This window comes from Erythrolamprus reginae, chromosome 4 (genome assembly GCF_031021105.1).
Source record: "Erythrolamprus reginae isolate rEryReg1 chromosome 4, rEryReg1.hap1, whole genome shotgun sequence".
Taxonomy (NCBI): domain Eukaryota; kingdom Metazoa; phylum Chordata; class Lepidosauria; order Squamata; family Dipsadidae; genus Erythrolamprus; species Erythrolamprus reginae.
In genome coordinates, this window is record NC_091953.1 from 24,114,542 (window position 1) to 24,130,981 (window position 16,440).

The window sequence follows — 16,440 nt, forward strand, 5'->3', positions numbered from 1 at the left end:
CTGAGGACAAGATTGCAGTGGTATTTATCTTAATTAAGCCATTGAGAAATGTAGTGAAGCTGCTAGGACTAACTAAGGCTTGCTTAGATAGCAGCACCAGATGAATCTAAGGGCTTTATTCATATCTTTCTCTAAAGTCATGTATGATTCCAAGATATTCCATAGAGGTCTGTAGAGATTCTCAGCCATGGTTTTTCCCAAAGAAGAAGCTTCTTGGATGCTTTTTTATTCAAGCAAGGGTTCTTTGCATTTCTCAGGATTTCATTAAAAAAAAAAAAATCCAGAAATTAAAATAGCACGGAAACGAAAAGTTAGGAGGATATCCTTTTTATGAACCTGTGAACCCAATTATTTACTGGCATGCTAACTAAGCATGTCAACTTATATTTCTGGCAGGATATTTTTTTTTTGTGATGTTAACAATGCGTGGTAGAATTATTAGCAAGCAGAGATGCCTCTTTACTAAAAGTGTTACCTTCTCTTTAGCAGAAATTACCTTTGCAGCACGGAAAGCCGGGCCAGAATCATCAGACAACCCAAACAATAGCCCAATATTTTGCAATGCAATCTGGATGTATTTGTACAACCAATTCTCACAGGACATTGTTCCCTGAAGTGGCCATGCCATGACCTTGAGGCTGATTTGGAGAAAAATAAACAACCATCACTAACTGAAATCCCCCTCTGCTTGTTGCAATACTTCCCACAACCGCAGAAAACATTTAAGCATTCTTATGCCATTTCTCCAAGCGATGAATAGAAACAGAGATGCTTAAGATACTACAGGTTAAGACTTCATTGATTTCACAGATATACAGGGTACATTCCAAAAGTAATGCAATTTTTAAAAAAAGTAATTTATTGAACAGATTTGCACAAACTTTTAAAATTCTTCAAAGTACTGTCCTTGGGCCTCTACACATTTTTGGATTTCTTCTATGGACAAAAAGCACGCCTTGCCACAACGCGCTACGAGTCCACGAGTTCCTGGCCAAACACCAGGTGCCAACACTGCCCCACCCCTCCTATAGTCCTGACGTCACCCCAGCAGACTTCTTTTTGTTCCCAGCCCTGAAAGGAACCTGTTTTTTGTCTGTAGAAGAGATCCAATCAGCCATGACGAAGACCTTGCAAGAGGCCCCTGAAGACGCCTTCCAGGGTGCGTACCGGTCATGGCAGAGTCACTAGAAAAAAATGTGTAGAGGCCCAAGGACAGTACTTTGAAGAATTTTAAGTGTTTGTGCAAATCTGTTCAATAAATTACTTTCAAAAAAATAATTGCATTACTTTTGGAACACACCCTGTAGTTCCTCAAGGGAGGTGGTTACTTTTTCACTCTGTGCTTAGTTGAAAGGAGATCTTGTTACACCTTAGCAAAAACTTTGGGGGGTCACCTTAATAAGGACCTGTAGTACTTTCTTGATCTTTCCAAACTTTCTTAAGGTCCAGTTAGTCCAACATGTAGTCTCTCAAAAGTTCTAATGAGTTTCACAAGCAGAAGATGTTAAGGCACCAGCTTGTCTCTCCACTTGTGTGCTGGAGTGTTTTAAGTCATGAGCCACAGTGGGGACAAAATGTTAAATTGATTAACTGACTTTAATGCTTCATCAGAACCATCGGATATTTTTTTACTCCCTTCATACCAGTCCAGATCCATCTCAGGACTTAACAAAAAGCTGCACTTCAGCTGTAATGTTGAAAATACAGGCCTGCCATTCAAATGACTTGAGTGATAGATAGTATTACAGCGGAGTGAATTATCGTGGCTAACTGTGTGTGGTTCGCGTAAACAAGCTAAGAATTCTGTAAACTATTTTGCATAGTGCTGATCCATTCCAAGACAAGCTGTTGATGATTGTTTCTCTCCCTTCCCCCCTCTGGGTTATAATTGCTTCTCTTTTACTTCTTCCGCCTCTCTGTAAACATCCCCATCAAATAAACAGTGAGTATTATAAAGGCTTCACACATGCAGCTAAGTCTGGGCACGACAAAATGGGAAGTCTGAAATTCAGCAAAGGTCGATCAGCAATGGGCTTTATATCACCTTTTGGGGTTTTTCTCTGCAAAACCACAATTACCTTTTGCCCTGCCTTTTGCAAAAATGGCAACAGAAACAAAATGTTTTCAGCCTCACACCTTGGGCAACAGAGCCAAATGTTTCATAAACCATGTAAACCAAAAGAACAGCTGGCTTCTGGCAAGGACTGTTCTCCCCCCGACCCCCCCACACCCCAACCCACCCCAAAGTGTGTTCAAGGTCTGGAAGCAGCCTAGAGAACAAACTTTGCTGGCTAAGGCCACAGTTAAAAAGTTTTCCGGTGTTTACATTGCTGCAGCCAGCCTTACTCAAGGGTGGGTGCATTGATCCACATCTCTTTCCTCCGGCCACCAATCGCGGGGAAGAAGTCCGTGTTATTCGACTCCGGCTCTCTGCTTTGTAGTGTCGTAGGATCGAACGACTTGAGACTGAGAAACGACCCCGTGCTCCTCTTGAGAAAAAGCATAACCATCTGGAGGAAGAAGAGGAAAAAGAGCCGAAAAAGAGATTTGGAGTCAGAGAGAGGTTACAGTATGTTTCTTTAACAACGATGAGAAAGGGGAGTGTGCAATGGATGCAATACAAGAGAATATAACTTTGGAACCCATATCGCATCTCGGGCATTAATACCCTTGAAACTGTCCAAAGATACTTCACCAGAAGAGCCCTTCACTCCTCCACTCGAAATAGAATACCCTACGAGACTAGACTTTCACTCCTGGGCCTAGAAAGCCTAGAACTAAGACGCCTTAAACATGATCTAAGTATTGCCCACAAGATCATATGCTGCAACGTCCTGCCTGTCGGTGACTACTTCTGCTTCAACCACAACAACACAAGAGCACACAACAGATTTAAACTTAATATTCACCGCTCCAAACTTGACTGTAAAAAATATGATTTCAGTCAAAGCGTGGAACTCATTACCGGACTCCATAGTGTCATCCCCAAACCCCCAACAATTTACCCTTAGATTATCTATGGTTGACCTATCTAGATTCCTAAGGGGTCAGTAAGGGGTGAGTTCAAGTGAACTAGGGTGTTTTCCATCCCCTGTCCTATTGCTCTCCTATATCTCCTATACCTTTCTTCTATTCCTATATCTCTTCTTCTATTCTTTCATTGATAGTTCTGTTACTATATATGTGTAATTCTGCCATACATTTAAAACCCCTTCGGAGGTGTTATTTTTCACCAGCAATAGCTTCCAAATACAATCATAGTTTAAAGAAATAGTTTCATTCAAATACGTTTCTCCTAATAAAGAGATTCTGGAGAGAGTGGACCATGGAAACAAAAAAGATTTTGCAAGCACTGAAGTCTACTTAATTTTTTTGGGAAAACACAGTATTTTTTTGGGAAGACACAGACACTAATTCCAGGTCCAATTGTACTGTTATTTTTTGGTCAAGTTCCCCTTGGAATCCAATCTTTGTTTTGCAGAGTTACACAAAACATTGAATTGCACATAAGGTGCCATTTATTGCGCGTGTGTACTTTTCATTTACTATCTCTGAGACCGCCTTCTGCCGCACAAATCCCAGCGACCGGTGAGGTCCCACAGAGTTGGTCTCCTTAGAGTCCCGTCGACCAAACAATGCCGGCTGGCGGGACCCAGGGGAAGAGCCTTCTCTGTGGGGGCCCCGGCCCTCTGGAATCAGCTCCCCCCGGAGATTCGCACTGCCCCCACCCTCCTTGCCTTCCAAAAGAATGTAAAAACTCAACTTTGCCACCAGGCCTGGGGTTTTTAGATCCCCCCCCCCCCCCCCCCGGGTCAATGAATGTTTAGTATGATTGTTGAATGAATTGTAATGATAGTTTTTAATTAGACTATACTATTAATTGGATTGTTATTACTGGTCTTTTTTCTGTTTTTTGTACATTTTGTGAGCCGCCCCGAGTCCTTGGAGAGGGGCGGCATACAAATCCAATTAAATCTTAAAATCTGAAATCTACAGAGGTTTTAAAGGCAAGCTTAAGGTAGACTTTTACCTCTGTGGTTATTTCAGAACTGAGACCCTTTACACATGGTGTAATACTTACGTGGCACTCCTTGCTGGACAGAATGAGCACGGAAAAGACACGGAGGGGTCTTTCTGCCCAGCCTTTTCAACAAATGGTCACGTTCATTCATGCTGCAAGACAAAAGGTCAAGTCAAGTCAAACTCCAAAGGTAGATTGTGAAATACTCCCTTAAAAAAATGGAATACATTGTGACAGAGCAGAACATGTTATCTCCATTCTTCTAATACATTTTTAGAATAAACAGGAACTTAATGAATTCTGATGTCCTCTCATTATGTGGGCATACAGATTTAGTATTTCAGATTAACAGTAAAGTTCCAGAAGATTGCATTGCATGCTTTTGGCCATCTGCTATGGTGTCAAGGCTACCGCAAAAGGAAAGGGCAACACAAAGTATAGTGGTACCTCTACCTAAGGACACCTCTACTTATGAACTTTTCTAGATGAGAAGCAGGTGTTCAAGTTTTTTTGCCTCTTCTCAAGAACCATTTTCCACTTACAAACCCGAGTCTCCGAAACTGTAACTGGAGAAGACAGGGAGAATCTTCCGTGGGGCTTCTTAGGAATCTCCTGGGAGGAAACAGGGCTGGAAAAGGTGGGGAGAAGCCTCTTTGGGGCCTCTCTAGGAATCTTCTGGGAGGAAATAGGGCCTCCACCCTTCCAGTGGTTTCCCCAATCACATGCATTATTTGCTTTTACACTGATTCCTATGGGAAAAATTGTTTCTTCTTACAAACTTTTCTACTTAAGAACCTGGTCACGGAACGAATTAAGTTCGTAAGTAGAAGTACCACTGTAATATATAACATGTTAATACATCTGTAATACTTTTATATCGTCCTGTGCAGATCTACTCATATTGGATATACAGTAGTGATGATGACGATGCTGATGATAAGACATGCCATTTTTGTTTTTGATTTCATGCATGGGCACGTTCAATCAGCTCAAACACAGATACTAACTCAACCGATAGGATTAGCATAGTATGCATATGGGTCTGGCATTTATATTGTACAGTATTCCCTCGATTTCCACGGGGGATGCGTTCCGAGACCGCCCGCGAAAGTTTAATTTCCGCGAAGTAGAGATGCGGAAGTAAATACACCATTTTTGGCTATGGACAGTATCACAAGCCTTCCCTTAACACTTTAAACCCCTAAATTACCATTTCCCATTCCCTTAACAACCATTTACTCACCATTATTACTGGTACTCACCATTGAATAAGACACTTAGTGATCCTGATATTTATAAACATAATTATTTATTAATAATTATTTTTTTTGTTATTTATTTGCAAAAATTATTAGTTTGGCGATGACATATGACGTCATCGGGCAGGAAAAACCGTGGTATAGGAAAAAAACCGCAAAGTATTTTTTAATTAATATTTTTTGAAAAACCGTGGTATAGGCTATTCGCGAAGTTCGAAATCGCGAAAATCGAGGGAACACTGTACATCGGGGGTGAAATGCTCCTGGTTCACTTGTGTCTATTGGCTGTCAGACAGCGGGTCGCGAAGGGAGCGCGAGGCTCCACCCACATGCCTGGATGCTGCCATTTGGGTTCTTTTACCTTCTGTGCAAGTGCAAAGAAATTCTGTGCATGCGCAGAGGGTAAAAGGACTCAAATGGCGGCATCTGGGTAGCCTTCACGGCCGGCTCTCCAACATGGTTATGACCTATAAAGCCCTTCATAGCACCAGACCAGTATATCTCCAGGACCGCCTTCTGCCGCACAAATCCCAGCGACCAGTTAGGTCCCACAGAGTTGGCCTTCTCCGGGTTCCGTCGACTAAACAATGCCGTTTGGCGGGACCCAGGGGAAGAGCCTTCTCTGTGGCAGCCCCAACCCTCTTGAACCAACTCCCCCCAGAGATCAGAGTTGCCCCCACCCTCCTTGCCTTTCGTAAGCTCCTTAAAACCCACCTCTGTCATCAGGCATGGGGGGACTGAGATATTCCCCTCCCCCTAGGCTTACAAAAACTTTATGCATGGTATGTCTGTATGTATGATTGGTTTATTAAATTAGGGTTTTTAAATTAACTTAAATATTGGATATGTTTATATTGTCTTATTATTGTTGTTAGCCGCCCCGAGTCTACGGAGAGGGGCGGCATACAAATCCAATAAATAAGTAAGTAAGTAAGTAAGTAAGTAAGTAAGTAAGTAAGTAAGTAAGTAAGTAAGTAAGTAAGTAAGTAAATAAATAAATAAAATAAAATAAAATAAATAAAATAAAAAAATAAAAAAATAAAAGAAATAAATGAAATACATGAAATAAATGAAATACAGTAAATAAAATAAATGAAATAAATGAAATAAATGAAATAAATGAAATAAATGAAATAAATGAAATAAATAAAATAAATAAAATAAATAAAATAAATAAAATAAATAAAATAAATAAAATAAATAAAATAAATAAAATAAATAAAATAAATAAAATAAATAAACAAACAAATTAATAGGCACGAGCGAACCGGGAACATTTCATCCCTGCTGTACATACAAGGTGAAACCACACGGATCAAAGAAAAGCTACATTTTTATGTTTCTTAACAAAAGCAGCAATTCTGAACTGGAAAGAAAATTTGCAAAGGAGTCTGCTAAATTCAGAGACACTTTGGAAAATGAAACATGGAAGATATACTCCAGAGATCTGTCTGATAATATGTCCATACAGGAGGAAAATAAGCCCCAAAGGTTAAGGTTCCCATAAGGAAAAGGTTTTCTTTAATACATATTATGGTCCATGTGGGGAAAAGTTGCTTCAGTATCTCACTGTATTAAAACCCGTGGTCACCCAGAGAACTTTGACAATGGGAGAGTCAATGTAGACAGAGAAAACGTATTGACCCTAAAAGTAATTGTTTGGTGAAAGTTATAGAAGATGTAATGGTAGGTACCATTCTGGATGGTTTTAAAAGGACACTGACACATTCGTTGACAAAACTAGTACAGGGGGTCCCCGACTTACGATGTTGATCCGTTCCTATGTCGCGTCGTAAACTGATTTTTGGTGTAAGTCGGAACATTCCTGATCTTCCTCCACTTCGCATGTTTGAAGGGCCTTGCTGCCCTCGATTCGCCACATCATGATGTCACCATCAAGCGTAACCAGCTACTTCACGTTTGCGTCCCAGCGAGTGACTAAAGAAATTCCTGCTTGCTAAAGCACTTCATTAGCGCCTTCTTCCCACCCCCGAGCTTCAGAAAGCACCGGAGCCAATGAATGCATTGCTAGGGGCTTTTCCCGATGTCCTCTCGCGGCCTGAACCAAAGGAGAAAACCGCGACTCCAAAAGCAACGGAATGAGGCATTGTTGAGGGCAGCGCCACTTTCATTTCTAGAAGAGGGGGAGGGGGTGTAAGTAGCGCAGCAAGAGCGGGAGTTGCTGTCCCCCGGCGGGAAGCTTGCCAGAAGGTGTGGGGGAGCCGTTGCGCGGTACGGAACATGATTTGTCTTTGAGGGGAGGGGAACAGGTTGGGGGTCCCGGCTCTTCCTCCTGCAGCGAGAGCGAGCCAAGCGAGCGTGGCGTGGCAGGAGGAGGGGGGCCGGTCATGGACCCGCAGAAGTTAACCAAGCTGCGGACCTTCATGAAACTCTGCAATAGAGATAATAGTAGCGCTGAGCTGCTCTGCTGGGAGATGTGTCGTAACCATGAAACATCATAACTCGGGACTGATGTAACCCAAGGACGCCCTGTATTTGTACCCATTTCATAAATCCTATGGAAACCAGGATGCTGGATTAACCCAACTGTGGTCAAATACAGGATAACTCTGTTCTTCTGTTTCCTTCCTGGTTCAAATATATAATTTTCTCTCTTCATTAAACTAACAATAAACACAATAGAGAAGTACTCTAAACAATTCATGCCAGGAAAATGGCCCTGGCTAAATCCATAGCATTTTTTTTCCAATAGAAAAGCCAACAAATTAATAAGCCCAGTTTACTACTGTGTTTCCCTGAAAATAAGACACTGTCTTATATATATTTTTTGAACCCTGAAATATGTGCGTGGTCTTATTGCCATGCACTCAAGAGCCCGATTGGGCTTATTATTAGGGGATGTCTTATTTTGGGGAAAACATGGTATCTAAACTGTATCTGCAGTTTTCTCACAAATAAGATAAAACATAAGCCCAGAAACCTGCAAGAATAAATATCTTTTGCAGGAGGTCAGTATAAAACAGCATTTAAAGTCCCCTTCTCGCCACTAAGTCAGACACCAAATTACACAAAGTATATTTCCGTGCAGCCATACAAGTGTTTCCCCCTTGGGCAGTATTGAAAATGGTGAATAATACACAACACAACAACACAAGAGCACACAACAGATTTAAACTTAATATTAACCGCTCCAAACTTGACTATAAAAAATATGACTTCAGTAACCGAGTTGTAGAAGCGTGGAACTCATTACCGGACTCCATAGTGTCATCCCCAAACTCCCAACACTTTACCCTTGGATTATCCACGGTTGACCTATCCAGATTCCTAAAAGGTCAGTAAGGGGCGAGTACAAGTGCACTAGAGTGCCTTCCGTCCCCTGTCCTATTGCTCTCCTATATCCCCTATACCTTTCTTCTATTCCTATATCTCTTCTATTCTTTCATTGATATGTTCTATTACTATGTCTTCTTTTCTATTATCTCTTAAATATATTTTACTATGAATATCTCCTCTATAACCTTCATCATGTATTTTACTATGTGTATATAGATATATACCCACTAAAACCCTCATTGTGTATTGAACTAACTAACTAACTAACTAACTAAATAAATAAATAAATAAATAAAATCAAACAAACAAACAAACAAACATCCAGTTACATCACAATACAATGACGCAAAAGAATCACTCGATCCATCAAAAGTCCTCAAGATAACTTCTAGTACATGTTGCTATTGTCTCCAGATGACAAACTTCAACCCCAAACTAGTTTTTACATAAACAAGAGAACAGAATTACAGGATTAAAACAAAACAAAAAAACCTCTGAAGAATCAGAAGAGTCAAAAAGCTTTCAAACAATCTCAAAAATATCTTCCTTGTCTACAAAATATTTTTGAAAATTGCAATTTTCTGTGTGGATGTTGAATAGCATTTAGTTCTTATCAGTTTTTTTTAATTGTTAAAAATATATTGGACGAATGCTATAGCACATCACTTCTGTATTGCTGGTCAGAAAACTACATGGGCTACCTTTCCACTAGGAAATAAATCTGGCTCAAGGAAATAGTTATCTTTGGTTCTGTAGCTTATGAAATATAATGGACTCCCAAAGAGGAAAAACATTGGGAAATTTCACTCTTAATAATGATTTTCTAAGCCCTGGTGATGAATCCTTCCAATCTCATCATGCAAAGACAGTGGTGTGGGAATAATACTTCCAGAGGATCGCCCACGCTTCCAATTAACAGCTGTAAAAAGATTTATTTATTTTTTGTCTTATAGACCCATTCCATTCCTTCCCCCAAAGCCAAGGATCCCCTAAGCCTGGGCAAGCAACATCTGTCTTGACACATTTAGAGGAAGTGCATCAAAACAAACAGAATAATTCAATCCTGACCACGGGGTCCCACTGTCTATTTGTGGGAGTAATTAAAAAAAGATGAGATTCACCACCAATTAACCTACCAAGTGCTAATTAGTGTTAATGAGGATTCAAGGCACTTGCTGTAGCTTGACCCAGAATATCCTCCAGGATTCACTAATTGGCTGATGGTAAAAAACGGGGCCTTAAGGTGGATAGAGGCAGACGGATGGACGGATGGATGGATGGTCAGAGAGGCAAACGGGCGTGCATAATATTATAGAAACTGCCGCATCCATGCATTCAGGTCTGCTGGTTTTTCTCCATCACTTTTCCAAAGCAAAAACAAGAACCACAGCTTTGCAGAGCAATGCTAACTGGATATTTGTAGATAACTTTTAAAAACTGGGGTCGCTTATAAAGTGCAGCAGACTTCTCTTAGGCCAACCTTATCCAAATGAGCAGGATCACTGCTGATTTCTTACGTGGCTAATTGCTTCTTTCTTATTCTTTTTAGCAGGAGTTGCTTTCAAGTAAACGTGTTTTGAATTTCAGAAGCTGGAGGAAAGGGCCAGCAGTAGCCTAGGGACCTTAACTCAGAAAAAGATAGGACTATTCAATATTAAGCCAAAAAGAAAGAGGAAAATGTTGGGATAGGCAGGAAAAGTTTCCTTTGCGAAACATTGGTTTTTAAAGACTGCTACGCCATGAAATATTTATTTATTTATTTATTTTATTTATTGGATTTGTATGCCGCCCCTCTCCACAGACTCAGGGCAGCTAACAACAATGATAAAAAACAACATGTAACAATCCAATTTAATAAAACAACTAAAAACCCTTATTATAAAAACCAAACATACACACAAACATACCATACATAACTTGTAATGGCCTAGGGGAAGGAATATCCTAACTCCCCCATGCCTGGCGACAAAGGTGGGTCTTGAGTAATTTGCGAAAGACAAGGAGGGTGGAGGTCATTCTAATCTCTGGGGGGAGTTGATTCCAGAGGCCCGGGGCCGCCACAGAGAAGGCTCTTCCCCTGGGCCCCGCCAAACGACATTGTTTGGTCGACGGGACCCGGAGAAGGCCAACTCTGTGGGACCTTATCGGCCACTGGGATTCGTGCAGTAGAAGGCGGTTCCGGATGTATTCTGGCCCAATGCCATGTAGGGCTTTAAAGGTCATTATCAACACTTTGAATTGTGACCGGAAATTGATTGGCAGCCAATAATTGATACTTTCTACTAAATACATAGATTGTTCACTGAAACGAGAAAATGCTCTTTTCAAAATGCATGGCATTGTCCCTTCAGTTCATTTTAACAATTGTTTTATATCTTTATTACCTCTATCTAGCCATCAATGGAGAATAACTATGTGATCATTAGGAGTCAAAAATGATGGCAGAACACCAATTGGCTATCTGCATGCATATCCTCATTATGGCCACAGATATTTATATACATGGACAGTGGTACCTCTACTTACGAACTTAATTCGTCCCGTGACCAGGTTTTTAAGTAGAAAAGTTTGTAAAAAGAAGCAATTTTTCCCATAGGAATCAATGTAAAAGCAAATAATGCATGCGATTGGGGAAACCACAAGGAGGGTGGAGATTCCTAGAGAGGCCCCATGGAGGTGGAGGCTTCTCCCCGCCTTTTCTGGCCCTATTTCCTCCCAGGAGATTCCTAGGAAGGCCCCATGGAAGCTTCTTCCTGCCTTTTCTGGCCCTGTTTCCTCCCAGGAGATTCCTAGAGAGGCCCCACGGAGGCTTCTCCCTGCCTTTTCCAGCCCTGTTTCCTCCCAGGAGATTCCTAGAGAGGCCCCACGGAGGCTTCTCCCTGCCTTTTCCAGCCCTGTTTCCTCCCAGGAGATTCCTAGAGAGGCCCCACGGAGGCTTCTCCCTGCCTTTTCTGGGTACAGTTTTGGAGGCTCAGATTTGTAAGTGGAAAATGGTTCTTGAGAAGAGGCAAAAAAATCTTGAACACCCGGTTCTTATATAGAAATGTTCGTAAGTAGAGGCGTTCTTAGGTAGAGGTGCCACTGCATGTACTTGTAATAACTTCCTTTTGAATGTCAAGTAATTGATAAATCCTATTGATGTCTACTTTCTATATGTTTCTATGTTCAAGGGTGTTTCTATGTTCAATGCGAGTTATATATGTATACAGGAATGCTACCTTAGGTGGCACAGAGACACAGGACTTTAGTTATTGTAACACAAAGTAAAGTCCTAATAAAAAATTGGAAACAAATCTAGAGATGGCAGTAGTGTGTGAAATAAAATGTTTACAAATAGTTGCCTCTAGGGAAAATTCATGGATTTTGTGGTTTAATTACCTCAAACCGTTATTAGTACCTGCTGTTTAAGGAATGTTTTCATTTAAGAACAAGGATGGATTACTTGTCAACTTTTCTTTTGTGAAGTTGCCAAATCTTTAAAGTAAACAACCCCCCCTCCCAAACTCTGGATTATATCGAGAACCTTGGTTTAATAGTAATGAGATGGAGCTATTTCTAAATGCCTTGTTTTATACTGGGCCCGGTTTATTCCATTTATTCAACTTTAAAGGACCACTGTAAACCTAGGGCAGTGTTTCTCACACAGTTTAAACTTGCCAAGATGAAGAAATAGAGCTCTAAACCAGTGTTTCCCAACCTTGGCAACTTGAAGATATCTGGACTTCAACTCCCAGAATTCCCCAGCCAGCATTCGCTGACTGGGGAATTCTGGGAGTTGAAGTCCAAATATCTTCAAGTTGCCAAGGTTGGGAAACACTGCACTAAACCAACCTGCTTCTGAGCATGTAAATCAATTGTGACAAAAAGTTTCTTATGTGGATGTAAATGTAAATTAAATTAAAGCCTGGCTTTCCTTTCCTCCTTGAATTAAGACTATTGTACTGAGGATGTTTATATCACCAGGAGCACCACAATTTGTCAGCAAAGATATTTATGTCGTACGGGGCGGATTGCTACCGTTGCGCTGTGTGCACAGCTTTGGTTGTCTTGCATGCGCGCGCATACTACGTGTGAGCATCCGCAGCGTTATTTTTGCTTCTGTGCATGAGCAGGAATCAAAAATGCACTGAAATCTCACGAGGGGACACGCACGAGAGATTTCAGCAATGTTTTGGTACCGTGCATGGAAGCAAAAAAAAAATCACCAAAATCTCATACGCGCATGTGTTCCCTTGCAACGATTTTAAATAAATAAATAAAAATCAAATAAATAAAATCAAATGAAATCAAATGAAATAAAAAAAATCAAATAAATAAATAAATAAATAAATAATAAATAGATTTTGCTTCTGCGCATGCGCATGAAGCAAAAAATACAAAGAAATTGAAGAAAAAGATGGCGGCACCCATAGGACTGGCTGCGGTAGTAGTAGCGCGCAAATTGCTCACTCTGGTGGCCGCTAACAGTGTGCCGTCCCCTACCGCATCGGTAGCAACCCACTACTGATGTGAGAGGGGCAGAGGGCAGGGCTTCTCTTCTTGGGACTGGATATTCCCATACCCTGTGAAAATAAAGAGATCGATAGTACAGCTTCCAAGGCTGGCCATACCCCTCCTTGTATCAAATGAGATGTAATGAGAAATGGCGGGGAAAAAACAACAAGCCCAGACACGACTTCGTTCCTTGTCAGTCAGATTCAGTCTAGAGACTAGAAGGATCTCAGGCTTTGAATCATGAATGAGGGAAGATCTGGTTTGTTATGCCTGATTAAAATCAAAGTGCCAGCTAGAGTAGCTGCATGTTTTGGTTGTGAAGTTAAATTTTTAACTTCAAGTTTAAAGTTTTTTTTCCAGCCAGGGAAAGTAACTGCGACTTTGGTGTCTTCCCCCACTTCTTTTTTCCCCTTTATCAGTTGCAGTTTGCAACATTCCACTTTTCCTTCATTGTGGAATTTAAGTGCAGTGGTACCTCTAGTTAAGAACTTAATTTGTTCCGTGACCAGGTTCTTATGTAGAAACGCTCTGAAGTAGAAGCAATTTTTCCCATAGGAATTAATGTAAAAGCTAATAATGTGTGCAAACCCATTAGGAAGGAAAGAAAAGCTCGGAATTTGGGTGGGGGGAGGAGGAGGAGGAAGAGGAGGAGGAGGACAGTTGCTGCCGAAGGAAGAAGGTGAGATGAGGGGAATTTTTAAAAAATCCAGAACTTTAAGGCATAAAAAAAAAGAGGGACTCTGAAGCGGCGAGGAGGAGCACGCGCCTCCCATACACCCGGCACGAAGCTGCCTCCCATACACTGGCTGCTGCTTCCTCTTCCTTCCCATGCTGAAAGGCTCCCCTCTCCTCTCGCTCGCTCACTTTGTAGCCGGTGCCTTTCCTTCACTGTGGTGACTCCTCGGTTGCCCAGAGCAAAGGGAGCATTTCTTTTTTCTGGGCGCAGAGGTTTATTCCCTGTCTAAGTGCCCAGAGAAAGGAAAATGCTTTGTTTGCTCTGGACTGCCAAAGCCTCCTTAAGCACCACCAAAAGGCTCCTCTGGCAGCCCAGATGGCCGGGATTAAAGGAAGAACGGCAGGAAACTGGCTGGGCCTTCGTGCCGCTCTCAAATTTCCTGGGAATTTTTCCGGGCTCGGGTTCTTAAGTAGAAAATGGTTCTTAAGTAGAGGCAAAAAAATCTTGAACACCCGGTTCTTATCTAGAAAAGTTCTTAAATAGAGGCGTTCTTAAGTAGAGGTACCACTGTTTATGGAACAGCCAGTGGCAGGCAGTAGCAGTGCGCCTGGGTGCACAATTCTCGTAGAAAAATTTGGGATGCTTGCGCAGCTGCGCACCCTTGACGTGCCCCTGTGTGAGATTTTGCTTCTGCGCATGCGCAGCAAGCCAAATCTCATGTGGGGACATGTGCGAGAGCGAGATTTTCACTAATTTTTTCTTCCATGCATGCGCGGAAGCAAATATATTGACGAAAACAGCCAAAATCAGGCTCTCGTGCATGTCCTTGCATGAGATTTGGCTTGCTGCGCAATGCACAAAAATTGGAGAGAAAACCAAAATTAGATGACAAAAGAAGACTTTACATTTAGTCTATGGTTTTCTCAACTTTGCAGTGAACAGGAAGCAGCTGAGATATTTTCAGGGCCAATATTATGAGTGTTATCCTAGTAATGTATTGTCTGGTTCATTTGCATAGCAAAAAGAAGCTCCCAGCCAACTCTCTCTCTAGGCTGTTTCCCCATTATTTCTCTTTCTCATATACTATTCTCACAATGCTTTGCTTTGATGACCATGGTTTCCACATGCTACTCAGTGGTGTATATTGTAATTCCTATCAATGGGAATGATTTTAAAATCATAGAACTTGTTTTCCCCTCACTTTCCCTTTTGATCTCAAGTTGCAATGGGCAAGAGGAATTGCTAAGCGAGAAAATCCATAGGTGTTTTTTTTTAAAGATTGTGTATGCTTACACAGCTGCCTTAACTCTGCATAACTTTACAATCTTTATTTTTAAATCTACATTCCTGCATTATTTATTTAGTTATTACTTTTCTAGCCCACCAAAATCACACAACTCTTGGCTGTGTAAAGAAAGCAAAATTATAAGCATAGAATTAAAACATGCAGAGTATAATAAATATAATACGTTAAAGCCAACTACTTAATCAGAGCAACAAAAACACTATAATCTTCTCAAGTAATTAAAAAAACTTTAGAAAAGCTCAATCTCAACTTGTTTATGGAGGACTAACAATGCTGAAGCTAATCACCTTCCATTGTGGTTTGAGTTACCGTATTTTTCGCTCTATAAGACGCACCTGCTGATAAGACGCACCTAGATTTTAGAGGAGGAAAATAGAAAAAAAATAGAAAGAAAGAAAGAAAGAAAGAAAGAAAGGGGGAAGGGACAGAACAGAGGAAGGAAGCAAGGAAACTTATGAAAGGGGAGAGTAAGAGAGGAAGGACTGAAGGAAGGGAGGGAGGGAAAAAGGTAGGAAGGAGAAAGAAAAGAAGAAATAGAGGAAGGGAAGGTAAAAGAGAGAAAGAAAAAGAGCAAGAAAGAAAGAAAGAAAAAGAGAGAAAGAAAATGAAAGAGAAATAAAAATAGAGAGGGGGAATGAAAGAAATGGAAGGAGGGAAGGTAAAAGAGAGAAAGAAAAAGAGCAAGAAAGAAAGAAAAAGAGAGAAAGAGAATGAAAGAGAAATAAAAATAGAGAGGGGGAATGAAAGAAATGGAAGGAGGGAAGGAAGGAGAGAAAGCAAGAGAAAGAAAGAAAGAAAGAAAGAAAGAGAAAGAAAGAAAGAAAGAAAGAAAGAGAAAGAAAGAAAGAAAGAAAAAAGAATGAAAGAGCAAGAGAGAAAGAGAGAAAGCAGAAATGAGAAGCTGAGAGCTGGCAGGCCAGGAGCCTCGCATGTGCTGTTGGAAGGGGGCTTGGTGGTCCTGGGAGATAGTGAACATTGTTCCTTCTTCCCTCCCAGCACAGAGGGGTGGCTTCCTCCCCGGTTCCCCGCTGCACCTCCCCAGTGCAAAGCGCAGGACTGCCGCCTCCCCCTCGCCCCAGGATCTCGTGCTTGCAGCTTTGGGCAGGGGGCTTGCGGGGAGGCGGCAAACGATTGCTTGGAAGCAGAACCTCGGAGCAACTCAACCGCCTTGCTTCCACCGGAGAAACACCAAAGCGAGAGCTGGCAAGCGGGGGGGGGGAACGGGGACTGCCTTCCGCGGGAGTTCGGGGGGGGTTGGGGTGCGCAGCGGCCGGCAGGCAGGCAGGGAGCGAGGGAGGGAGGCGCCAGCATCGGACGGGTCGGACGGAGGTGTCGGACGGGCAGCTCCGACCGGCTGCGAGCGACTGGCTGGGTTTTGGGTCTTCGA

General features: G+C 41.7%; 1 protein-coding gene across 7 annotated transcripts in view; it reads right to left on the reverse strand.

The window, feature by feature from the left end:
- Window positions 1-210: 210 nt before the first annotated feature.
- ATP8A2 (ATPase phospholipid transporting 8A2) overlaps window positions 211-16,440 on the reverse strand; it is a 460,631-nt gene continuing 444,401 nt past the window's right edge. For all 7 annotated transcript variants that reach the window (XM_070749818.1, XM_070749817.1, XM_070749821.1 and 4 more), the window contains 2 exons: window positions 4,082-4,173; window positions 211-2,510 (listed from right to left, as the gene is read on the reverse strand). In XM_070749818.1, the coding sequence (XP_070605919.1) occupies window positions 2,413-2,510; window positions 4,082-4,173 (190 nt within the window). In that variant the 3' untranslated portion in view covers window positions 211-2,412. The remainder of the gene's footprint in view (window positions 2,511-4,081; window positions 4,174-16,440) is intronic.